The 26,391-nt window shown below is 36.4% G+C and overlaps 2 protein-coding genes and 1 long non-coding RNA gene across 6 annotated transcripts in view; 2 read left to right on the forward strand and 1 right to left on the reverse strand.

Moving 5' to 3' along the window:
• The window catches only part of LOC105565462 (phosrestin-2-like), a 61,019-nt gene extending 37,953 nt beyond the window's left edge, over window positions 1-23,066 (reverse strand). For 2 of the 3 annotated variants that reach the window (XM_012018699.1, XM_012018697.1), the window contains exons 1-3: window positions 22,304-23,066; window positions 13,675-14,174; window positions 12,702-12,868 (exon numbers count right to left, since the gene is read on the reverse strand). In XM_012018699.1, coding sequence (XP_011874089.1) covers window positions 12,702-12,868; window positions 13,675-13,965 — 458 coding nt within the window. In that variant the 5' untranslated portion in view covers window positions 13,966-14,174; window positions 22,304-23,066. Of the gene's footprint in view, window positions 1-12,701; window positions 12,869-13,674; window positions 14,175-22,299 lie in introns of all 3 variants that reach the window. The other variant, XM_012018698.1, reaches the window with a different exon arrangement.
• LOC105565463 (sex-regulated protein janus-A-like) overlaps window positions 1-26,391 on the forward strand; it is an 84,123-nt gene that overhangs the window by 39,241 nt on the left and 18,491 nt on the right. The gene's annotated exons all lie outside the window — the stretch shown is intronic.
• Window positions 23,326-24,336, forward strand: LOC105565461. The gene is made up of 3 exons (XR_001009192.1): window positions 23,326-23,358; window positions 24,148-24,194; window positions 24,265-24,336. It is a non-coding gene; the product is annotated as an uncharacterized LOC105565461 (long non-coding RNA).

The raw sequence follows: 26,391 nt of genomic DNA on the forward strand, positions 1-26,391 counted from the left end.
GGATCATCTAATAGCAATAATTGCAAAATATTTCAATACATAACAGCACTTCTGTAAAAAGTTATAGATCATATCCCATTATGCCCCGCCGTTCCGTTATGCCCCGGGTTCCCCTACATCTCATTTTGTGAATGCTAACATAAATATTTTTATAAAATCTGTCAAGTTTCCTAAATCGTACCACCACAAGGTTTTCTATCTCGTACCGGTACGATTTTATAGACAATAAACGATATATGTAATAAAATAAGTATTGGTTAATACTTTCTTATATAAATCTTATACCATTTACTTGATTTTTTCTTATTTTCACTCATAAATTTGACTATTTCAAGGAGGTACGATTTAGGCAACCGGTTTCTTAAATCGTACCTTTTGCAACATGTTACAGAAAGACTTGTAACAAATTAATTTGTTATTAGAGAAACGTTAAACATGTAATAACAGATACCTGAAATATCAAACTACAATTTCCAACGGTTGTTTGCGTACCAATCAGTACCAAAGGGGATATATATTAAATAATACCTTAAGTGGTACGCATTCGGCAACTCTCCCCTAATTTGAAAAGCTATTTCGTGTCTCTGTTCTCTTCTATATTACACAATACATATACTATTCATACATACATATATGCAGCATCAAAAGCGGATAGCATTTGAACCACATCAATGCGACGGACAACGTCGATGTTACTTGATTGCGCCTTGTCAAAAATTAATCTTGGAAAATCGTTGTTTTTTCCCCCACGTACAAGCGCAAATACAAAATTGATAGTTTTGAAGGGTCAAGGTTTAATGTTTTCGTGGTGATGCTACTATCTGAATCGCGATTGGCATGTCGGAAATGGGAAATAAATCCCACGAGCCGAAAGCTGCCTGCGTTTCCCTGCGGGCCTGATCAAATGGCAGATATTCTTATCGCGTCCACGTGATATTTTGTTGATGCCCGGTTGGCCTCGGTGGATTACGGTTTATTCAAGCGACGGCGTGTGACGCGATGGGACCGGGTAAGCTACCATCGCCTGGCACCAACCTGGTTCTCGGTTAAAATGTTGGTTGTGATTTAGCGAGGCATTGCGAATGCGGGGCCCCAGACGGTCGTCTATTTTGTTACTATAATGAAACGGTCTCTGGTTATCGCACCGAGAAATGAATTTTCTTAAACTGAGAAAATCATTTTCCTTTGTCGCGAATTTTCATCTCGCGATTTTCTTATTAAACGTGCCCTGAAATTTTGTAAATTGCTCGATAAAACCAAAGCGAATAGAACACGTTGATGCATGCGGACAATTACTTTTGCTAAAATAATTATATTTCCGGAACGATCACCATCAACGTTTATTCACGGTGATCATCTCTTGGAGAATCTTGATGTAATTAATTTTAACTTGTCCTCGAAGGTTTCTAGAGTTCCGAGAGGACGTTATTAATACGAAATAATAAATTTAACTTAAAAGATATGACAGTTTTACAACAATTAAAAGTTATGAAAATTAAATTCTCAAGTATAGAAATTTTCTAATTTACCATTGAAATTCTTTTTGCAGGCATGCAAATAATTTTTTTTATAGCACTTTTAGAGTTCAGCCGAAAAGTGTCATTCAAATCAATCTTGATTTAAAAAAAATGAAAAGGAAAATTACTACTTGTCCATTTTTTTACAGCGAAAATATAAATTTCTCGTATCATTATTATTTTTAGATCTGAAACTTTTAATCAGTGAAATTTTGAAAATTACTTGCCAAAGGCGCAGATAGATAAAAGGGGTTTTTGGTCTATTTTTAGTATTATTAGAAACATGGTCATTATTTAGCAAGTAAAAATAATATTTATCGGCAGAACTCTTTAGTTAAATACGTTCAGAACTACATGAGAAATATTTTATAGTGTAAAGAATTTTTAAATATCGACCGTCTCATCTCCATGCTTGTAGCGGTGCTTTTCTTGAACAATGGAAATTATTTAGAAAATAAAAAATAATACTTGTTATCAGAACTTTTTATATAATGGTTAAATACATTTAAAACTGCACGGAAGTTCTTTCAGAAAGCATAGAACTCTCGAAAATGATTGACGTTCTTTCAAGGGCGCCCTTCCCGGATACTAAAAGTTTGTTTAAAAAAATTCGAACACGATGTTTATTTACAGAACTCTATAGAAAACTATACAGCTATTAAAGATAAAGCTAGGACTCTGAATATATATGTACTTTTTTATGAGTTTCTACAAAACAATATGTCACTTTCACACACACGAAATTGTTCCTAGGACATATTTCTAAAATCCTTTGTACAGGAACGAGAATTATAGAGAGCTTGGCCGATTGCAACAGAATTCTGAAAATTCTGATAACTGTGCAGAGGCAGACGTCCATGCACTGTCACTCGGAACTCATTGTCTCTCGTTCAAATGACGCGCAATCGTAATGCGAATCGATGAACGCATCGCGTTGAACCACGACGCATGGGACAATCTTCCTAGTAAATGTATCGGGCAGCGATACACGTTACAATTCAATATCATCGAGAGACTCGTATTGATATCTTGATGTACGTTACAAGCTCTATTGCGATATTATTTCCTCGGTTAGTTCAGTGCCGTTTATGCGATTACAATTTCATATTGAGTTTTTCTCAATGACTTGATTCAAGCTCGGAGTAATAAAAAGTGCGCATTCCACTGCATGGCAATAAATCCGATTCAAATTGACATTTAAACAAGCCAGGTAATAGAAATGCAACTGAAGATGCTCGACAAATCCCTTTAGTCCATATTTCTTGGCAATGGAAAACGAACCCAATATACTATATTACGTTATATTGTCATTACATTATCATTATCATCGTTATATACATCATAATTACGGTATTATTATATTATCGTTACATAAGGCACGTTAATAATATGCAGCATATTTATCCAGCTATTACTATAAATTGAAATTTATACGATAGAGAGCAGCATGCAAATGTAAGTTATGACTCCATTGGCTCTAATTTGCGTGTACCATTTTGCAACATATTCGTCGCAAAACGTATATCGCCAAATCACCTTAAACTAATTAATTACAGAGTCACGATATAAATGTTTGAGACATTATACCCGTAGGTAATTCTGATTTTGAGCCATATTATGTCATTTCCAATCGGATTTGGTCCTATGAAGTTTAAATCCCTTCAATCCTATTAAAGTCTTTCTCTCCTTAAGGCACACTGTAGGAAAAATTAAAAGGTCTACTCGCCATTTTTTTTTATTCTGTTTGATCCTGCGTAATCATTAAAAACCTTTTTATATTACACTTAAAGTAGCTTAGAAAAGTTTTCAATGGCATAAGAATAATGTTAAAAAGAACCACCCGGTTATAAGATTAATGATAACGTAACATTAAATTTTCTTGTAAGATTCATTAACATTTCTGTTTTAGTTCTTTGCAAAAATTTCGCAATCAATTTCTTGCTGAAATATAAATCATAATAATAAAAGCGGCAAGGTGTAAACTTTCGAACCTACGATTAGCTTCTATGAAAGTTGATGAAGTATTGGTCATCAAAGTGTTGCCGGTAGATGAAAGCAATTTTAATGGCTCGCGGAACACTTCAGGATATCGCAAATGTGCCAATCATCATAGCACCTTTTCTTTCTTAAAAAAATAATAGCACAGCTCCCTGTATTATATTATTCGAGTTAATGAAGTAGCATACCGCTTGAAAATTAATTAGTTCGATAAGAGCTTACAGTATCAGGAGCTGCAAATTTCAGTAACTTGTTAGACTCTTAAATTTTACTTTCTCCGTTTTGTTAAAGAAAAAGATTAGTTTAACTTTTACTTGAGATAACATTTTGAGTACAATATCTGTTATGCGCAACTCACAAATTTTATGATGTTGTATTTATTATATCGGTTTTTATGTTTTTATTATGTGCTATTGATTATTAACACAATTAATTTTATATATGTGCAAACTAATAAAATTGAAAATAAATCAATCTTTTATTAATATAATTAGTATCCGAGTAATACAATAGTACAAAGCTGTGAGTACTTTTATAAACGTTAATCGGATAAATATAATAATTATTTAAGCGTTAATATTGCTTCAGTAATATCAGAATAATTTATTTTGAAATCGAAGCGTTAATTGTAATCGGAACTTGACTATGAAAATTTTCAAAGGCTGTGAGTTTTACATTGCAAATAATAAGTTGAAAATCCATTTTACACGAGTTTCTCGTAGTGAGCTATCTGATACGTACAAATGCGTATCGATCTGATATGCGACGTTATTCCGTATCTCTTTCCTTTTTTTGTCCATTTCTGCTTTCCCTCTTCCTCTGTCTACCTCTTTGTTTTTTTTATTCGTCGTAATGTAAAATCGCTTATTGCCTGGCCAGTATTATTTGCTTTTAATATATATGTATAGCAAAACAGTAAAAATTGACATACGCTCGCGAGATATGTCACCGCAAATATTTGAAAGAAAATAAAGGGAATAAACCGACCGCGAAAGAATGCCTGACAAAATTCATTGCGTAAAAATGATGAAACTGCCGAAGCAATTCTCTTTTGTGAACGCGATGACAAGGCCGTACCTTCTTCGTTGCGACGACTAAGGGAAGTGCTCGTGGCTCAAGAGTACTTTTGCCGAGTTTCGAATTTATTATGTACCTTTCTATGGCGCAGTCACTGATGTAATTAAGATCTATGAGATTCCCGATTATATACTTGCTTCTCCGATAGTTACTTGTTAGAATACGCTTTTATACCAGAGATATACTATATTCCTTCTACGCGTTCTCTTTTACAACGGAAATCCTGAAGAATATGGACAATGGTAACGCGATATTTTTTTATCAAGTCTTGTAACAATGATCTGTTCAAGTTTTATGAAACACACAAACACACACGCACGCTCTTAATGTATCTTTGTTTTCTTATGTAATTAATTAATATTAAACTTTGCTACCGCTTATTCGACGCTACGCCTAAGTGCTATTAAAAAATGCATTTCTCTCATCTGGCTTGCATTGGATGGAGAAGCACTCTGTTTCACTTCAACTTCTGTGATCTCGTAGAACGCGAAATGCATAATTCCATCCAGTTGTCTTTTTTTTTCTAAAAAAAAAGAGACTTTATCTCACCTGCTGCATATGTTTTGCATACGTATAGGGATATAACTGGAGCATTCGTGCTTACGTCTACGTCCGTTACTCAGCATGATAAAAAAGATATATATACATTAACACTTTATTGTCTGTGCAAAGTAGGACGACAAGCGCGCTCGTAGTTACTTTCATCAGTTCTTTTTGGTTCATTAAAAGTCGAAATATTACGTCAACAACTTTGTCCGTCGTTTTGTTTACAAATAAACGGACGTAACGCTATAAGTCAGTTTAAAACTTTATATTTCAAGGATTTATTAATTTATTAATATTTATAACTTAATTTGTCAATTAATCAATAAGTTGCGGGTAAAAAGCAAATATTAAGAATACATTGTGTAAACGTTTGGCAATTGGTTGCTCGACTGTGTATTTGTGACATGTATTTGCGTGTTATTTTCGTATTCATTATGCAATTCGCATATAATTATTAGATGAAAATTATTGTTGCGTCAATCATAATTTCGTTTAGAGTGGCGTTCATTATAGGAACTTGTGCACTATACAAGACGGTTTCATTAACCGATATTTAATAAAGTTCGGTTCCTCTTACATTTAATTATGCATAGTTATTAAGTTTCATTAAGTGCATACCTGTACGGTGTAAACGTAAACGAAAATATAAGCGCGTATCTTTATATTTACGAGTACAATACGTATTTGAAATAAGACAGCTTGTACGGATATACCAAAGCGAATGAGTTTTATTCATCACGAGATGTTATTCGGTTGAATGCAGTTGCTAGTATTCCAAGAAAAACATTCGGCGTTTAAAGGCTTTCGTTTATTGCGCAATAAATAATGTCGTTCTAACGAACGTATCGAAATCGCGTTTTTCTTTCCGCGTTTCTTACTTACTGTCTTTATTGATAACGATCGTCGACGGATTGCATCAATCAACGTCACGCGTTATCAATTCACAAGTGACGTCCACGGGAAGAAAAAATACACTTTGTAACTTTGTATACGCAGGCTATTTTCTTGAGGAATTGCAACGTTTTCCAACATTGGGTTTTTATTCGAATTTTTCTTTGATTGAGCGAAGTCTGTTCTTTTTAGCTTACTATTTTATTCAATTTCTACGTTATCTTTATTTCTTTTCGAGTGAAATATTACAAATAAGACATGTCAAAATGTAGTTATACGAAATAATACTTTTCCAGTTATCACTACGATAACAATATTGTTCTATAAAACAATATAGTTTTCTGTTTTATACGCGAATTTATTTCAAATTTATTAATTTATTCAAATAAATGCACTTGTGCCGTACCTCGAATTTCCAGTATTACATATTATTGCATGCTATGCGCGGTAATGTAATATGAAAGAATATGCCATAACAATAAATTTGAAATAATCATTCTATTTGCTATTATTGATTTCCTCTATAGTCGTTTGCTCGATAGTCACGGCATGTTATCAAGTATATCAAAATCGAACAAATGCTATTGCGGTATCTGTTGGCGGTAATAAGATTATATATAGGTACAGCCATGCAATAATAATAAATTGGAGCTCAAGACTATTACCTCAATTTAATTCGTTACGTAACTAATTAATTTCATAATAAGAAGCGAAGTATGTCCATTATATTCATATGTGTTGTATTAACTTATTGTTAGATATGGAATGCATAATTATTTACGGAAAGTTTTTATTTTATGTGATGCACCTTAATAAATAACTAATGAATAACATTTATTGACATATTATTCACATATTTTTCGCAGAAACTTAAGATAACGATTTAATACAATTTATAAATTTGTTTTTATTGCTTTCATTTTGACCTCTTTTATATCGCAGCCGGTATCAAAATATTTCCATCTTCGAAATACGATTATCATGATAAAAAGGGGAAAAGGAGGATGCGAAAAAAAACTGTCAGAAAAGATTGTAATACAAACTATTGAAGTAGCCGCGTCTATTCACCAAGTAAGATTTTATGGTGTATACTTTTCTATATGTTATCCGAGAGAGATCGAACGTAATGCGTTCCCTCGTGAATATATTCATCATAAATTGTCAGACACGTTCCGGCATCGTTTGGCAGCTTTAAATCTTTTGCGATCACTTCGCATGTCCACTTTCGCGTAATCCGTACTTTATTATATAAAAATAATTGTACCGTATTTTATGCGCGACATAATTATATATATATATTTTTTTTAAAAGACGCTTCTTCTCGATAAGTTAATGAAGTTAAAAATGCAGGAGATTTTTAATTTACAAATAGAGTATCCAGTAACTGCAAATGGCGCAATATCACATTTCATTCACGTTGATGATGAGATTTTTCGTGAAAATAGAGCCGGTCTTATCCTTGACCGTGTGCCATTTCCTTTGCAGCGCGTACAATTCTGCGCTACTCAACGTTTTCTGTCGCCTGCAGCTTTTTCGCTGCCAACTGTTGAGATATTCCAGATAATTGGTTATGTTACCATTAAATGAATCTATACTGGTAAAATACTTTGAGAAAAGTATGAATTCTCTGTGAAATTTGAGCGATTATTATGAGAATATATCGGATTTCTTTTTTCCTTCAAAGAAAATAATTTGTAATAAAATCGGTACACGATTGCGACGGTAAACGTCGCTTTTTATTATGAAGTTAATTAGTTACGTAATTAATTAAATTGAGGTAATAGTCTTGAGCTCCAGTTTATTAGTATTGCATGGCTGTACCTATAAATAATCTTATTACCACCAACGGATACCGCAATAGCATTTGTTCGATTTAGACGCGTGGGATCGAGAACGGGCAACCGAAGAAACGTGGGAAGGATTCGAGGGATAAAGAGGGCTTTGAAGTTACGATCCAAATTGAGATAAAAAATGACTCGAGTCCCTTGCGGGTAACTTTTACCCTGGTGTTACACGCGGGGGCGTATCAGACTCAACGTACTGTCACATAAGTGTTCCGGATATTTTGCTGGTGTAGATGCATTGCGTGTGTACGGCGCACCGTAAATATCGACGGTATAAATACGTAAAGGAGCAAGAAGTGGATAGGGGGGAAAAGTATACGGATAAAAGAACACCTCAAGGGGAATTCCGTTATTCATATTTCAAAAGCACGAAGAGGAATTCGCATCGAAACGCTCTCACGATGTTTTCGCTTTCTCGAGCGGTGTTGATCTGGCAGATCTCGAGTTTCTCGAGCAAACACGAGTTTAATATTTTTCCTGGACCGTTAATTATACACGCACGGCAGAGGGTATAATTACAAACTTTTTAACATTATGTAATTTAAAAAGCTGCAATATATATGTATATATTGCAGCTTTTAAATTATTTAAGGTTTGTATAGGTCTTGAGTTATGAAGAAAATAAGGGGTGCGCATAAGTCGTGTGTTTCGTAACGTTTTATGTCTTTGCGTAACTTTATGTGTAATATGAAAAAGCACATCTCGTGATTACTTGCACCTTGAGTATGCGTATAGCCTGTACAGAAGCTAGAAATTTACGTCAACAGCGGACTAGAAAGAATAAGCGTAGGTACATAACGAAAGTAAGGGGATACAGTAGATAACAAATAACATATAATAAAGTTATAGAAATTCTAGGCTGTCCGTAAATATATCTTTTTACGCTGACGTGCTCAGGTGTATGTATGTCTTTTGAGAACCTTGCCTTCCATTCGATTGCTCTTTCCACCGTCAGATCTCTTGGCAGCCATACTCGAGGTTTCACATCTACTACTTGTGCCGTGGTTTCCCGTTTCAACCGCTCTTCAGATACATGCACGCTCGAATTGTCGCAAGCATCCTACATATTTCGCTTCCGCAATAAAATATAATCGTTTGTTATTGTAAACTTACCCCTAAGGGTTATTACATAGTGATGTGAACGTGCAAGATTGTTGAATTAATTCGAGAGTGCTGAATACTTAATTTTTAATATTAAACTTATGACTATTAATAAGAAACGTAGAAATCTCTTTAAGTTGCCAGTAATAGATAATCCAGCTTTTTAGTCGACACCAACTTCTTTCAGAAAGAAGGGAAGTCCAGGTTCCAACCTTGGCTGAGGTAATATTTTCCGCAATAAATTTTCTGTAGTAAAACACTGGCCGGTTAATGTCGGCTAAAAAGCTTGATTATTGTTAATAAGTAAGTTGTATCATACAAATCTGGAAATAAAACAGAGACGTACAGTATCTCTAACGACTCTCATTCTACCGGTGAGTGATATTTCAAAGACAATCATCAATTTAGTTAAATATTGGTCTCATAAGTAATGCGATTTTTAGTGATAATTTTGAAATGAAACAAAAAATTTGATAATGATAGTTAAATCATAAACCGATAAATCAATAAGAATTAAGAAAGCCGATACGGTCCGAGCAGAATGTACGTAGCGCAATGGTTTAATTGTGTGGATTTTTATATACCGTTTCCATCACGTCCTCCGCGCCGATTACTTTTCGGTCCTAAACATAGTTTCTTTGGTAAAACAATAGATTCACGATAAATGATTTCAAAGTACATTTTAAGACCGAAGAGAAAACGGCGCGCAGGACGCGATGGAAACGACGATATAAAAATTCACACAGTTAAACTAGGACTTACATCCTGCTCGGACTGTGGTGGCTTTCTTAATTCTTATATTAAAAAATTTGATTATAATCTAAAATATATTTTCCATTATTATTTACAATTTTTTCCTCATCTTGATCTTAAATTTTCAATTTCTCGACGAAGAGTCTTTCTTTTGAGCTAAAGAATAAATCAAGCTCTCTTTTATACCGCATTATTTGTGGGGATAACCTAATATTTTTATTACTGAAATTACTGTTGGTTACCAGTGTTTAAATATATTTTATATGTTGTGAAGAAACGTGCTGTTGTATTATCGGTTGCTTTTGTTCTATAAATAGTTAAAAATAGAATGTGTATTTTTGTTAACCGTAACGAGTTTCTTGTTTCGGCTTCTGTGCTTACTCGTCTAGCGATACTACTGTCGGTATTGGGGTTGAATTACGCGTACTGTATAAATCTGCATACATTTTAACGTTTGTTGCCGCTGCTTCGTTGCAAACGGCGTTTAGTTTATAACGCGTAAGACTAATGAAACTGGAGCTTCGTTAAATATGTATTGAAATTAACGACGCGGTATTAAACAAATACTGCATTATTAGCAGTAATGATGTTGAGAATATCATTCAGCCAACTTGCATATTTTGCCAACAATTATTTCGCGTTTATAAATGCCAGCATTAACGATTGAGTACAAACTCATTCTTGTGTATCTTTTAATATTAAAGGCATGTCCTTCGTTTATTAAACGCGTGTATACAAATATTATAACCGGTATGAGAATATTTCACAAAATTTTTAATAAAGATTATAGCTTTATTTCCAGCGTCGAATTAAAAATTATGATGATACAACGGAGAAAATTATAGTTTTATATTTTCTTCCGTGCCGCTACTGCTATTCTACTCTCAATAATTACATCCTATCGATGTTTTCTCTTACCACCTACACGATACACTTTAATGAAAATAACGGGATTATAGTTAATAAATTTATAATCCGGCGGCGGATTATAGATTTATTAATATACCACGAGACGTGGTACATCGCGTTTGACGTGACGTTATGGCATCGACGTCGCGTCGCCGCGTTTATCGCATACCAAGCTGAATTCCGTTTTATTGATTGCGTAAGCAATATCCAGCTTTTCGAAGCTAAAATTCTTGCAAATCCGTAAATCGTCTCGACGCATCCAATTTAGATGCATATTTTACTAGTTCCCGTATTTATTACGCCGATACCATGGGGCGCGCAGATATCGTTGGCTTTTCCGATATAACGTGAATGACCGTCGACAGAATCGTATGTTGCTTCACTGCCACGCTTAAAATTTCAATTTATCCTCGGCCGTCGCGAAGCTTCATAGTCGCGTATGAATTAATTAGCCTGATATAATTAACTAACAGTTCATTCTGCATTTCGGTGAAAACGTATTAATAAACTCGCTAAAGGTTGCAAGTGGAATATTAATTTAACCAGTTTCGTCGAAAAATTAATTCCGTTGGAGAAGAGCTTCTGTAATAGATTATATCTGGATGTTCGTATTTGACACTTGCTGTCATTAAATACATTCAACTTGTAACTGACTGAATGATAACATTGTTTTGCATTCCTCATTTCTACGTCTATTTTTCTTAGGGCTCCTAATATTTAATAACTTTTTCGAATTTTAAAAAAGCGTACGTTAAGTAATGTAACAAGTATATATTTTCAAGTTTCACGTGTATAATAAATATATACAGTTTGAAGAGGAATATGAAAAATCAGAAAAGTTAAAGCGATCGATCTATTGATTGATTTCTTGATTACTAGATTTGTACCATAGATATATAATAGATATTGAAGAGGCTTTTAATTTGTTAATGTGTTCCTGTGATAGAGGTGCAATATCGCCATACGTGACAGTCCATTCATCTAGTTTAGTCATTAAATTACGTAGTATTCTGCTTCGTAGTTGCAAATTTCGCGACTAAGACCATTGAGCGATGAGAATTAATTAATCTGATAACGTGTAAGTACATAGGTACGCAAATGTATTAAGGATTTCAGGCCCTGTGGACCTCACCCTCGCTGCGATACTATCTCCGAACCTCTCGAATTTCCCAAGATGCAGCAGATAGCAAATCATATAAAATCGCTTGTAGAATCTTGAAATGAAGCTCGGTCGTTACGGTGCTTGACATTGTTACTTTATGGGACAGAAAGTTTATTTTAATTTGGACCAGTTTTATCAAGAGATATTGAATGGTTGTCTCATACCTTAAGTAAGATTTTAATTCTTTTTAAGATTTTTAATTATTTAATTTTTGTTTACTGGTACACTCGGGTGTTTAGTAACGTTTTTAATTTCATGTGTGTGTGATATAAATCAACGTTAAATATATTTTTCTGCAGTTTTAATTGTATTTATATATTTTGGCACAATGATTTGTGCGAGAAATATTTAACAAAATTAATTATTACGAAATTAATCAATTTCAAGAACTTGTCTAACGTAATTAGAATAATTGACATGTTCGTTACACTTAATTAGACGTGAGTTGCGTATTATAGACTTAGTACACCTTGAATTTGCGCGTAACTTGATCCTATCTAATTAGTCACATTGACGTATTGCCGAGTTGTGTTAGTCCTATATTTGTACGATCGTATAACATGCCGTATCTTGAGAAGATTGACTGCTGTAATTTCCCAAAGTTTCACCGTGGAAAATATCGCTGCGAAAGAAGTTCGCGATGGCGTCTTTTCTTAAAAGCTTTCTTTAGTTTGCTATTTGTCGTAACATTCTAATCAATCTGCTGTCGCATTCCCACAAATATGTTGTACACGATACAAAATTATGCTTTAACGTTCAAGAAGTAAAAAAATTCGAACGCGTTCACTTTTGTTAACAATTTATCGTGTGAGCGCCAATAATGCGATTAAAATTCTTAAGAAGTACCAGGACACTTCCGGTATGGCTTGTCGTTGTCGATTTACTGAAGAATCGCGTGTTTACCTGTCAGTTTGCATGTCAGTCTGCAGTATTTGCGGTTGCATCTGTATTTGTAATTCTTGCGCTCGATCCGATGTCTCCACCCGATGATCATCCACTTTTTCTTTCTCATTAGTTGTTCTCTCGGTTTTTGCGTCGCAATTCTCCACCGCGGTGTTCCTATGTTCCACCTGTACAAGAAAATACCGAGGAAACATCGGTAAAATTACTTCCCATTTAATTTCCTGACATGAGTACAGAATGTTAAGAAAGTTTACTGAATTCGTGCTGACTTCTAATTTTAGACTTATAATTATGGACCCACGTCAATTTAGCAATTATAATGTAACAAATTTTATTTGATTGCTTGTTACATATGAGCACTCTGCAGTATAGAGAAATACTCCTGAATAAATCTGCATTTTTTTTTGGACAATTTACAAATTTAGTAACCATGCAAGAAAGGATTTATCACTTTCTCGTTATACTTTTTTCGGTGATTTTTAAATATATAATATTTAAGGGCGCTATGAATTTATCTCACTTCCAGATTTTAACAATGGACATTGTAAAAGATTCACGGAAGAGAGAAAGTAGAAGTACAAAATAGTCACTACATCTCTTTAATGTTAAACCTTTAATTTTCTGAGCTATATTCCATCACTGACTAAATTACTGAAATTTTTAATTGGACTTTTATTCTTATTTTGACATCTCAGATTTCTATTTAACTTTTTGTATTTTTGTCTTCTCCTTTAACGAATGCAATGATAATGTTATCGTTGACTAAATTACTAAAATTGTTAATTGGACTTTTATTCTTATTTTGACATCTCAGATTTCTATTTGATTTTTTGTATTTTTGTCTTCTCCTCTAACGAATTCAATGATATTGTTATTGATGATAACGTCACGTATTCTAAGTGATGAGAACAGTCGTGATTTACAATTTCCGACGTTCATTTCATTCTCCGGTAGAATGAATTACAACACTTACCGTGTTGGGATATAGCTCTTTTTGTTGCTCTTCATCGTCGGATTGAATCACGGTGGCGTCAGGTGCGACATGGATGTCGTTTTCCGCCATCTCTTCGTCCTTTCTCGTCCTTTCAGCGCGGCCACAGCAGAGGCCCAACAAGCAATACACGATCACGCACACAACTCTCTTGATTTCGTTCACATACACCACCCACACGCGCTGCGGCTTCGACCGAAGTCTTTCTGTTTGTATTTCGTTCAGATGGCGTGATACCGCATTTTTATCAGACTTGCCTTTCGCTGCTTTCATGGAGTATGGTTTCGCACTGGCTCATTCCGTACGTTTTGAATTTCCTTCATGGAATGCGTTAGATCTGGGAGAATATTGACGATATCTTCGCGTGGCAGGAAATGGGAATTTCCTGGACGCACTCTCGAGTCGATGAAAGGGCACGTGTCAAGGTCCCGTTAGGGCTGATCGTTATGTACGCGTTCTGTTAAAGTTCGGTTACGTAAGTTCTGTTAAAAACAGAATATTAGATTGAACTGATGTAGTGAACGGAAGATTCTTTCTAATTGAAGAATCTATTGGTGTCTTCCATTTTATTCAGATATTATGCAAATTCATGAAACATTTTGATTAAGTATATAGCAAGTAAATATTTCGGTAGAGAAAGTGAAGGAAGAGAAACTAAAATCTCCAAAAATGTATGTTCGCCAACAAATTCTATTAATTTGAGTTAAACCTCTCTTTGCTTTTACAATTACGTCAATTACTCGTCAGAAAAATTCCGATTTCGTGATTTTTGGCGAAAATTGTGATTGAGTAAATATTTGTTATATATTTAGTCAGCAAATCATATTTTGTTGTATACAAATAACACCTAGAATAATAGAATGAGTGAAAAAATTAATAACAAATTTTATTTTAAATTATTACTGTTTTATAAATCTCGAAAATCAATTATGATATTTTTCAATTACTTTTCGTCTCGTGTACACATGAGAAACTGTATTCAACTTTTCCTTTATAATATTTGTACCGTTTATTTTCAAGAGGTAAATTTATCCTAATATTTAATAAAAGCTAACGATTACAAGAACGCACGCCACAAGGTCTCTATAAAATGAGCCGATAATGCTCGAAACTCAGTTTAAGAGAGTTGAGCGAAGAAATTGCTCGATTTTTAGTGACGGTTAATAGGAACTTCTTTTTCTTGTTCGAACAGTGTGTAATGAGACTCCTCCGCAATTCTTTGCGCCCAATAATTCTCTTCGTATAGAAATTAAGTGCTGATGGAAGAAGTCTAATATTTGTACTATCCACTACGAAGTACGCTTTTACATGATATTCTACTGACCGTAAAACCATATTTTTCTACTGGCCGCGCAATCGTGTTTTTTAAAACCATTGATTACGTGATCGTATTTAAATTGCCCATTCGCAAAATCATATAACATTGTTTCCTTCAAATTGAATCAGATCACGATGTTTACATCGCATGGAATTTTTCGCAGAAATAATCGGAGATGTAATTTTTTCTCTCCCTTTTCTCTCTTTTTCTACACATGTAGATTTTCTTCCCTATGATTTTAATACTTATTTAATTTTCATTATATATGAAATACATTTATTTGTGATTCAGGAAATTTTCAGAATATGTCTCGCTATACAAGTTAAATCGCATCCGTTTTGATAATTTTAAAAAGCTGTGTAACGCGACATAGTTGTTGCCGTAAGAATGGTAAAAGACATTTAATTAATTAGAATAAATAATGACACATTGAAACCAGGTCTGATTAATTAATCCGCTATAAGATAGATTGAAATCGACATATTAAAGATCTTCGCGCGATATCCGATTTCGTTTGACATTAAATTTCCTGTTCAGGTCGAGAAAATTCATTAGCATTTAACGTCGACGTTCGAAGATGCCTGCTGATGATAATACAACGGCGAACTATAATATATGGCGAAGAGTTTTTAGCGAATTGAACTGCATGTAGTTACTTAGATAACGTTTCTAAATTTATCCGACTCCCATGTGACTTATCACCGTAATCTGTGTATTGATAGCAATTGAAGACACATGCTGTGGTTAATAGGATCGATAATAACGTAAGATAACGATAGCAATATGTCATGACTATGGTTAGCCATGAAAAATCGAAAGCGCAACAATGACTACGATATTGCAATAAGTTTTAATGACGTTACATTAATGCTAAAATGATGTATCCGTTTAATTTCATTAATATGGCAGAAATTTTGTGCGCAATACATACAAAAATGTTATTAAAAATTGTTATTAAAAAATGTTATTAAAAAATGTTATAAAAAAAATGTTATTGTTCATAGACAAGTAATACATAGTTGAGAGAGACTAAAATTTATATCTGGATAAAGGGTATTTAAAATGAGTATATTTTCAATTTGCATATATGTATAAAAGGCGATTTAAAATCTGCTTGAAAAGTTTATAGTATTAAACGGATAATTTGTGGAACTTGAGAAAAAAAAATACAAACGCGTTGTCTGTTATTTGAACCGCTTTGAAGCTAACCGTAACATTCGCGGAAAGTTTATTAGAAAACTCCAACATTCAACGTGAAATTATTCGGACTGTTTCAAGAACAGAATTAATTTCAATTCGGTCCAATTTTACAAAAATAATGTATAGAAATTACACGGTATGCAAAATGAATAGTACGAATTGCAGCAAGTCGTATAAATGAAGGAAAATTACACATTGAGAAACTATTTTCCATTCGTGATAACTCATTTCTGTTCATTTACCCAGCTCATCCATTTTGATGGATTCGACATTTTGACAAGAAGCCAGAAGTATTTTTCTATCTTACTCATTTTGTTCAGTAACCAACGCACATCCCCTCCCCTCCTCTTTTATCGGGCATTCCGTACAAATTTCCTTTCTCTTTATATGATTTATATCGTTATCTGTGAGAAGTCGAAAGGAAAATTTGTACAGTCGGCATAATGCCGCAGTCTGTGAAAGTCATGTGGAATAATTTCGCGGCTATGGTAGGACACGCTGCGATGAGTTTCATCAGGTGTGAAATTGCGCCTTCGCACATATCCCTTTATCTTAGAAAGTCCCTCTAATCCGGATACCCCTCGCGGTATTTCGTACTTAATACCCGAATATATTTGACCATTGGATTACTTCAATTTGTATTCATTGTTTTCGGAGTCTTATGTTCGCAACCTTTAGTTGTAAATTCGCCAAGAAATAAAAAGAAATCACGTACAAAAAAAGCCGCAACTTTCAGGGTCTATGTCGGAGTCTTAGAAAATTATCAGGCTACATTAAATACAAAGTTTGCTTAATTAAAATTGCGCTATATCGCCAACCCCGGTAGATGAGGAGAAACGTTATAGCTTGTGCGACACAGCAAAAAAAGCCTTGGTCGATGGGTTTCTCGAACTTTTAGCAGTTAATTAGAGCGCAGAGTAGAGAATGAAACACGCTACAATGATACCGAAAAGAAAGTGCTTTTTATTTGCTGTAACAAATATATGATTCGACGTTATGTTTTCGTCACGCGTCATCGTGCTGCTAGAAACAAGACGGTATCCGAAAGGAGTGACGGACAGAAAGTGTACTCGAGGAAGTCAGAATGACCTGGCGATATCGGAGAAGCAATCGACCGAGGCTATAAACCCATTCGTTCGAAATATCGCATAAATAAGAGGAAGGATGCCGAAGGGCGTCCGCGGGAAAGCTTGTTAGAGCAGTATTCGAACTCTTTAATTTCATCGCTATCCATACCGCGCGGAATGTACCTACCCGACCTTAATTACAAGTTTATTCATTAGTGACAGTTGTCGAGTTTCGACGAGCATGCGGATATCGTAGTCGCGCGTAGATCTCGCGTTGCCGCGAGTGACGCGGCCGCGTCGGTGCTCGAGAGTTTCGAACTCATTTAAACAACTTTTCCATTGTCACCCATACACCGGCGCGCGACGGGAGTGTGGAAATATTTTTACGTGATTATGAGGGTAGCTCGCGTGCGGCGACACGCGGCTCTACCACTTAATATGATTGGAGCTTCGCGCGGTGAGCGGTAAACTTCTGGAAACAATCATGCGAATTGATTACGCTCGCGTCGGTGTTTGCAGCTAAGCTGATGAAACGATGAATCGAAAGAAGACAATAAGATTATCTTGGTAAGGAAATCTCTCGCGGGAATGGGATGCCGATCTCTTTTGAAGTAAGCGTGGTCGTCGAATTTGGAAAAGCTGTGCGAAGCGTTCCGTGCGATTTCTTTCAAATTTCAGGGACGTACTTTAACTCGCGGTTATTTTTTGCATTATCTGAAAGAGCGACGCTAATGAAATCTTTCGCTGGAAGACAGAAATGCCCTGGCATTCGTTAAAAAAAGAAATCTGCTCTCGAAATATCGGGAGAATGCTTTATTGCTCATTCGCGTTCGCCGCGGAACTCCGTGCATTACATCATTGCGACTACGCAATTGGATTCCATCGAGAAATCCATCTTCATCGTACCGGCTGCCTTGGACGCATTATGGAGCGCCATTGACTTCAAAATAGTAGCAGTAAAAATAACACGGCGTTTACTCGAGAACCGTCTTCCATGAATACGCGTATATCGTACTTTTGGAAAAGACAAAACGCTCTTAATTCTGATACCGGGAGGCAGCAAAATTTGCCGACTTCGATTAGGATTTGCAAATGGAGGCGATTTTGAAAATCGCCGGGAAAAATGTATCTACGAAACTTTATTGGGATGAATTTGGACAAAACTTACTAAAATTATGAGGTTTTTAAAGCCTACTTTTTTTAAAAGCTTTATTTGTTGTTTCACTCGTAAACGCTCGACTCGATTGATTCGTTACACTAATTGTGTAATGAAATGTCGCGGCGCAGGAGCTAAGGTAAATGTCACGAATATGTGCTGTGATAATATACAATGATCTAGCTAGATAATTCGTCGCGCGACGCGATGCACGGTCTAGGAAAGTCTTTCTTTAAGTTGCCGGGAGGTCTTACCAATGTCACGAGCGTATTACGAGATGGTTGCCGCGAACGATGATTTACGATCGCAATAACGCGGAGGAGAACGGGCCGAGGTTACGCCAAGTGCATTGTTGAATTCGCCACGTTGATCAAGCTTAAAAGATTAAGTCGCACAAGCGTATTTCTGTTCCGATTATAGATTGAATCTGCGCGGAAATTGTGTTTTTCCGCGTGTAAAATGAGATAACTTTAATCTTACCATAAATATTCAATACGCCGATTTCAATATTCTGCAACGTTTATCTCGACAGTAACGGATTGCATTGTACATTATGCAAAATCATGGTGCGTGAAAGCTCACGAAGCGTGAAATTTGGCGTTTAATAGAGTATTAAGAATTTAATATTTAACTTTTCAACTGTTAATACAATTGCGTTAATTTTCCTAACGTTAATATCTACACCCTCTTCTTTACTGCGCAGCAAAAAGAATTTTCGCGACATTAGACTATGTTGCTTTAATTTGAGCGTGTCTTTAATATAAAAGCGAACAAATTCTCATATGCGTCTATACTCGCGTATGGAAATGTGATTCTACGATGGCTCATGGGACAATTACGAGTCGTAAAAATAGTGATTACTCATCAGCCTCATTATTTATGTAACAGGGTCAGTTTGGAAGGTGGAATTAGCAAAGCGTTCATTATATTCGCTTTATGTAAGGATAGAATCGTGTGATAAAACCGGACGCAATGCGTAACAGAAAATCGATCGATATTTTCTCGTAATAACATAACAGCAATCGCGGCGCGCTATCCGCATATAAACTACCGTGGCGAAGCAGCTTGCATAGTCATATGTACAACTCGTATCCACGTTATTATTTAACATTGTGTAAACTGCTATAGATGGCGAGGCGCATAATGCGTTGATGGGAAATGAAGACGGTAAAGAAGTGGAACACCGTAATGGCTTTGACGACCGAGCACTGGCGGCGCAGGCAATGTTATGTTGCAATCAAGACGTTAAATATCTAATCCTAACATCGCGAGGGATAACCCGATCCTATCGATCTCGGTTAATTGCCGTTCCATCCACCTGTCCTGGCCGGCACCGTTTAATCGCGAGATTTAGCGGTCTTTTTTTACCGGTTTCTACAAATGAAAATGCGGGGAGTGTCTACTCAAGTTTCCCTGTTGCTCGATAATCCTTTTCTTTCTTGAAATAACTTTGAGAACGGAGTGATATACGAAAGTTTTGCAGTAAAGGTTTGTTATTCCCTTGCACGGTACAAAAGACGTTTCCACAGCTGACATTTGGTCGCTGCGACGTAGAAAAGAACAATAAATCGGACTTGGGGGATCAGACAAAGGGCACGAGACCATTTCGTTCGCCGGTGCACCGTATGTTTCACATACGCAGCGCGTAATTCCGCTCGTATAATCTGCTCCGTTTGGTCGTATTATCCTTTGCGTGGACTATCGACTTTAAGATAACGGATCTTCCCGAATAAAGCCATGATTGCCTCGTGATATTTTTTCCTGCGTCACCTACGATCCATTTCGTTATCCGAATTTGTGGCCACCGAGCGACGGAATTTCGGTGAAACTACGCTGTATTTAAATTAAGCTAATTAAACCATATTAAACGGGGACATTTTTAATGAACGTGCGTATTCAAACACGATTTTAATTAACGCCCATTGATACAATCCTACGGAGATTACTATTAAATTGATACTTTTTCAATTATAATTGCGAGGCCTTGCGTAGGGATTTGTTCTAATAACAGATCACCTTCGATTCAAGTTGGGAGAGACTTTGGGTTTACGCAAGACAAACTCACTTGAAATTCATTTGAAGAAAATTTCGTTTAAACTTCGTTAAACTATTTGTGATATAAAGGGAGACAGTTTTCGAATATCTTAACGGAACATTTGAGAAAAAAAATATGCGACAGAATTTTGTTCGTTCCAAGCCCGTTGCGTCCCCCCCCCCCCCATGTATTATGCATCCCCGCACCGCAAGTGCTCCACTGGAAATTTTGTAAATTCTTCAGGTACATCCTGAACTCCATGAGAGAGTGCATTTTCCAATCTTCTCATGTATCTAAAAACAGTAAGCGCTTTATCGCGGAGTACTTTAAAGCTTGAAAGCTTTGTTTATACCTGGACGACCTAGTCAGATTACGATGTTTCGCAATGTAAACTATACATGGTGCAACAGCTCGCATCTAGGGTCGATTTTATGATCGCGTTATCGCGTAATTATAGAAACTGCCGAGCGGTGGAGATTATATAGTCAAACAGCGCCAAGAATCGGATATGCTTCAACGTCATTGATCGGAACAGTGGACGTAATTAATATTGCAACAGGCCGTATTTCCTACAGTTATCGCACTCCGAAAATGCCGCCCTCCTCCCAAAAGGTTGCTTCTCGATTTGAATTCTTTAACTCGCGGTAAAATTGAGAGAAATTAAATCCCCCAAACTCGAAGACGGGATGGTTATCGCGTATTTGCGACAACGTTACCTCGTCATGGTACACGGAATTGAGGAAGTTCGTGGAATGAGTTAAATTAGGCTGAAATTAGATAAACCTCGCCTTGGGAATTTATCGAGAAACGAACGACAAGTACATACAACATGAAATGTAGCTTTGACTGTGCATCCGAATTGGTAAATAACGGCATCGGATTGCACAAACGAGACGCAGAGCGCGTACATCGTCCGGTCAAGCATCAAAGTGCACTTGCTCCAACGACGATCGCAAATTACGAAACATTATGCGTCCATTATTGCTGATCGACTGGTTATCCCTTAGGGACCTTGCGGTATTAAAGCTCAATGTCTTTCCCCGAAATACCCCCCTTTTCGAAATATCACGAATAGGTCAGGCAAGTTCGGCTATTTTTAATTTGGCTCCACGAAATCTATATCATACTATTCGCGCAATGATTGTCTGTGTCATTGGAAGAAAAATCGATGAATTAGATTTGCAAGAGTAGGATCGCGAATGCTTTGAGATTTACAACTATCGCAAACCCTGAGAAAACGGATGAATAGATGCGGTATGTAAGATTTTTCCCGACACGCGTATACTAGACCTTTATTTATTTACTTCCTAATAAATTACTTTCTAAAAATAAAAGAGATCGCCATCAAAATACATAAAAAATTCGAGACGCAGAGTTTCAGGCGGCTAAAAAAATATCGATAGCGCATTGTTTAATGCAGGCCGCAGCACGAGCTGTCAGCTCGAATGCTGCTTTGTTGCTTTACTTTTAGAATTTACAGGTACACTCGCTTTCAGAGGGTTTTGTCGCGTTGAGCGCTAAATGAATTCACTTGATATTTTGTTCGCGCGGAACGCGGGCTATTTATACGACTCGCGATTAAAAATTAATTACAATAATCGCCGCGCGGAAAGGCAGTCGTGTCCGACTGTCTTTCTGCATGTGCGAATGCTTAATGGCCATTCCATTTGAATAAAACCTATTCTCGTCCGTGAACGTGGGATTGCGGTCGGTGGAAGAATGGCGAATTAATGAGAAAATATGCGCCGCGAGAGTGTAGCGTGCGAATCAATTCCGGTTATCTGTCGGCGCCGATAATGACGCACAGTGTTTGCGCGCGAGTTGTCCTTACTTACGAACACTGCCTACGACGTGAGCGGCGAGGTATCACCCGCTAAAACCGTCAACTCGGCGGATCACCGTGGTGTATTAAGGACGGGCCATAAACGCCAAAACACCGTTTACGATCGCATCGATCTTCCCCGGGCGAGGGACATCGGGTACGCTTCTCCCATTTGTTCTCCCTCGCTGGTGCCGGCGAGCCCCGCGATCCAGCAAATTGTTCCCGAAGCGCCCTTTAAGAATTCAGAGGTGCGTTACATGCCCACGTTCGAGTCTTATACTGACAGTCCGTTATTCTTGGACGATCTTCCTCGGTGTTTAAGCAAGGATATCGATACAGTTCTAACGAGCTTGGAGCTTTAACGCGCCAAGCTGATCTGTATATTTATTTAGGACGAAGAGAGAGAGCGAAGATTAGAGATAGGGTCTTTCTTCACTCCCGTATCTTTAGCGTCGACGATGCGGCTCTCGCCCAGATTATGTCTGGGTCTTCAATTCTGGTGTTTAAACTTTCCGCAATGAATCTTTCTCTCTTCCTCCCCCCTCCCCTCTCTCTCTCTCTCTCTCTCTCTCTCTCTCTCTCTCTCTCTCTCAGGTCGACGTCGTGGAAAGACGAGTTTAATACACAGATAATATATTCCCGTGATATCGTCGTTCTCCGTTTCACTCGGGGGTCATAAAGCAGCGAGCGAGGCCCGTTTGGGGTCGGCTTAGGCCGTGGCAAGTAGTGGAGCTCGACGTTGCGCCCGACGTCCGTCGTGTGGCACGGCTCGCCGTCTACTGGCGCGCACGACGCCTGGCGTCGCGGCGCGTAGGGCGCAACGCTAATCGGCGCCGCGTCTCTCCACGACGCTGGGCCGACGGTGCGTAGAAACGCGAATCTTTTTGCACGCATCCCGACATCCCGGACGCGCTCGCCGATGGATTTATCGCTGGCTGGAGTCGCCGGAAGTATACCCTCGGAGCCCGGCCTACGCGTGTACCGTCGCCGTCGGACAAATGATTCTCGTCAACCCCCCGGTGGCCACGCCGAAACGATCACATTAGCGAGATGGGTGCGTCGTGACAGGTGATTAATTGCACATTGCTTTCCATCGACTCGTATCGTCCCGTGTCGCGCGAATTCATTGAATTTTCGCTTCCGCTCGTCCGTCATTGTAGCAATCTCTCTATCAGAAAAGTTCTATTACGACATTTTAATTTGATGAATTTTCCGCTTATTTTTGCGAACGGTATTGCAGAATACGAAATTCCCTCTTCACAATTCCCGCAATTTTATCCTTAATATTTATTTGAGCTTTAAACATCACTATGCTACCGCTGCTTCGCGCGGTTCAATGTTTAATGAGGGAATATTAATTATTTTCGTTATAAATCATGTTTTGTTACAAATCATGAACTGTTTATGCACCGTGCCAACTAATTTTAGTTACACGTGAATAATGCGATCATAAATAATGCATTGCTCATTGATGCATTACTGATGCAATGTACGGTCTGTCGTGAAAATAACCGAATTTTTTTAGAAACGACATATTACAGACAACTGTTTCGGACAGATGTTTTGTTTTATTCAAAATACATTCCTTCCGTGACGATACAACGATTGCGCAGCCAGTCAATGCATCAAATGATTTTTCTTTAGCGCAATGCCTTTGGCTCATTCATAGTTCGTTCTTATATTTAAGCCAACTCTTAAGCTATAATATAAACCAATCACAGAGCTGCATTAGCATCTTAAGATATTACTCGATTGTCTTGAAATAACCACTGACTATGAATACCGGCCTTTGAGGATGCTCGTCTGTTCGATGTCTCTAATAGCGTCATAACGCTCTCCTTTCATGGACATTTTCAGCTGCGGAAACAAAATGTAATTGCACGGTGCCAAGGCCGGCGAATATGGTAAATGCTGCGACACAGTAACTTGTTTTTCTGCCAAAACATTTTATGTTACGTTATGACACTATTCCAGACATCCAAAAGGCCGTGACGAGCAAAGGTATACCACGAAAGGACACGGGAAAACCATTTGACGCATTAGTTAATTGTACAGATCGTCGCGAGGAAAATGTATTTTAAATAAAATGAAACATTTGTCCTCAAACATCGTCTATGCTTTGTCACTTTTTATAAAGTTTGATTATTTTTACGACAGACCATGTACATCGCCGCTACCGAAAACCTGTTAATATTTTTTTATCATATTAAAATGTTTTATATGTATATATGTACATATGTACGGACAATGTAAAATTAATACGAAGAAACGATCATATTTTATAAAGGCTTATACTTATTTGAGGCAAGAAAGCGATTTTCATTACTGTTGAATATTATGTGCGCGGAGCTTAAAGTTTTCTATGCGTGCGATCATTTTTTGTAAAAGTATTTTTAACGATTTGGAAAAAGGAAATCTTGATTATTTAAGTAATTTTGCGTAGCTTGGAAGCAAACTTAATTCAATTATATTTCTCTATCTGAGATTCTCTCTCTTATACATTTTTGAACTTTATAAGAAAAATGAAAGAGTTCTGAGATTTTTGGTTTCCGTAGTTATAGACACGTGTAAAGGTTCGAGGTCACGCATGCTGGATCGCGTGTCGAACAATAATATCATCGTTACGGTCGGAGAGAGTATCACGTGTTACCAGCAAATCCGATTTTCGGTTTTCCGAACTCTTTTCCGTATCAGTGAAGCGAAGTTATTTCTAGATACGTATTTATTGATCTGTGAGAGCATTAAGCATTCCTGAGCTCTTAAACCTTCCGCAAATTGACGAATACTAACAAGAAGTATTACATGACGCTATTATCTGTGCATTATGGACTGTAAGTTTTTTCTGAATTTGAAAAAACGGTTTGACTTCAATTTGGAGTGAACAACTTTTTTTTGCTTTTAACTAAACCGCCAATAGCGATTGTATTTAATTTTGAATATAAAATATTACGATCATTTAATGAATGAATTAATTCAGTATATTTATGTTAAAGCTCAAATTTATTAAATAAAATTTTACTTTAATTATAATTCACTAGTAAATTTAAAAAATGCGAAATAAAATATGTATTTAATATTACTTAAAAAACATATTACTCAGTACTTAGATTATAGATGTTTTGCGAGACATTTCTTATCAATTTTGCCAATCTGCAAGTTTTACATTCCATTAATATTTTCTTAGCGTTATTTTTTCATAATATTAACTTTGAATTTCTCAGAGACTATTTAAAGGAATATTTCAACGTATACTCTTGTTACCGTGTTTATTAAAATTATAAAAAATTTCTAGTATTTAAATAAAAACGAAAATATATTTGCTAAACATATCCCGTGTGTTTGTTTATTAGCGATACAGATGTTTAAATATTTTTGTTATTAAGTAAACTTACCGCAATAATTTCAAATCACGAAACGATTCAATAAAATTGAAAACAAGAATGTTTAACCATGGAAATGTAACATTGCTTTTGCTGAGCTTGCACAAATCATTTATAATTCCTCGTCGCGTGTAGCTAGCATAACAGTATGATTCCAGTGGTTCACGCTATGCCAGCTGTATTGAATACAGAAAATAGAGAAAGGAACGAAACACCGTTGTACAAGCGATATGCATGGCCAAAGGTCATCGATGAAAGAAGTCGTGCATCTGTTATACAGGGTGAGGGAAAAGTACCGGACCGGTAAAATATCTCGAAAAATATGGGAGATACGGAAAAATGTTTCAGACAGAAGTTGGACGGTTTTAAGTTACGGTTTTAAAAGGGCTATATAATGGTAAAATTAATTTTCGAAAAATATTAATTTTTTATGATTATATGGAGGTCGCCACCATTTTTTTAAATGGAACCCCATCTTGTTTATTATACTATCTTATTCTACTAATTAATATTAACAACTTTTGTCTGAAACATTTTTTTATTTACCTAATACTTTTTGAGATATTCAAGAGAAAATTTATAACTTTTTCAATGTTTAGCTTGTGATATCTCGACAACTGTTTGTCAGAGGGAAAAGTAGTACAGGACTTTTTTACTTGATTTGGTCTCAGGAATATGCTGTCGCAATAGTGCTTTAATTATTGAAAATTTTGTGTATGTA

Source organism: Vollenhovia emeryi, unplaced genomic scaffold (assembly GCF_000949405.1).
Source record: "Vollenhovia emeryi isolate VEMERY1.0 unplaced genomic scaffold, V.emery_V1.0 DF939152.1, whole genome shotgun sequence".
NCBI lineage: Eukaryota > Metazoa > Arthropoda > Insecta > Hymenoptera > Formicidae > Vollenhovia > Vollenhovia emeryi.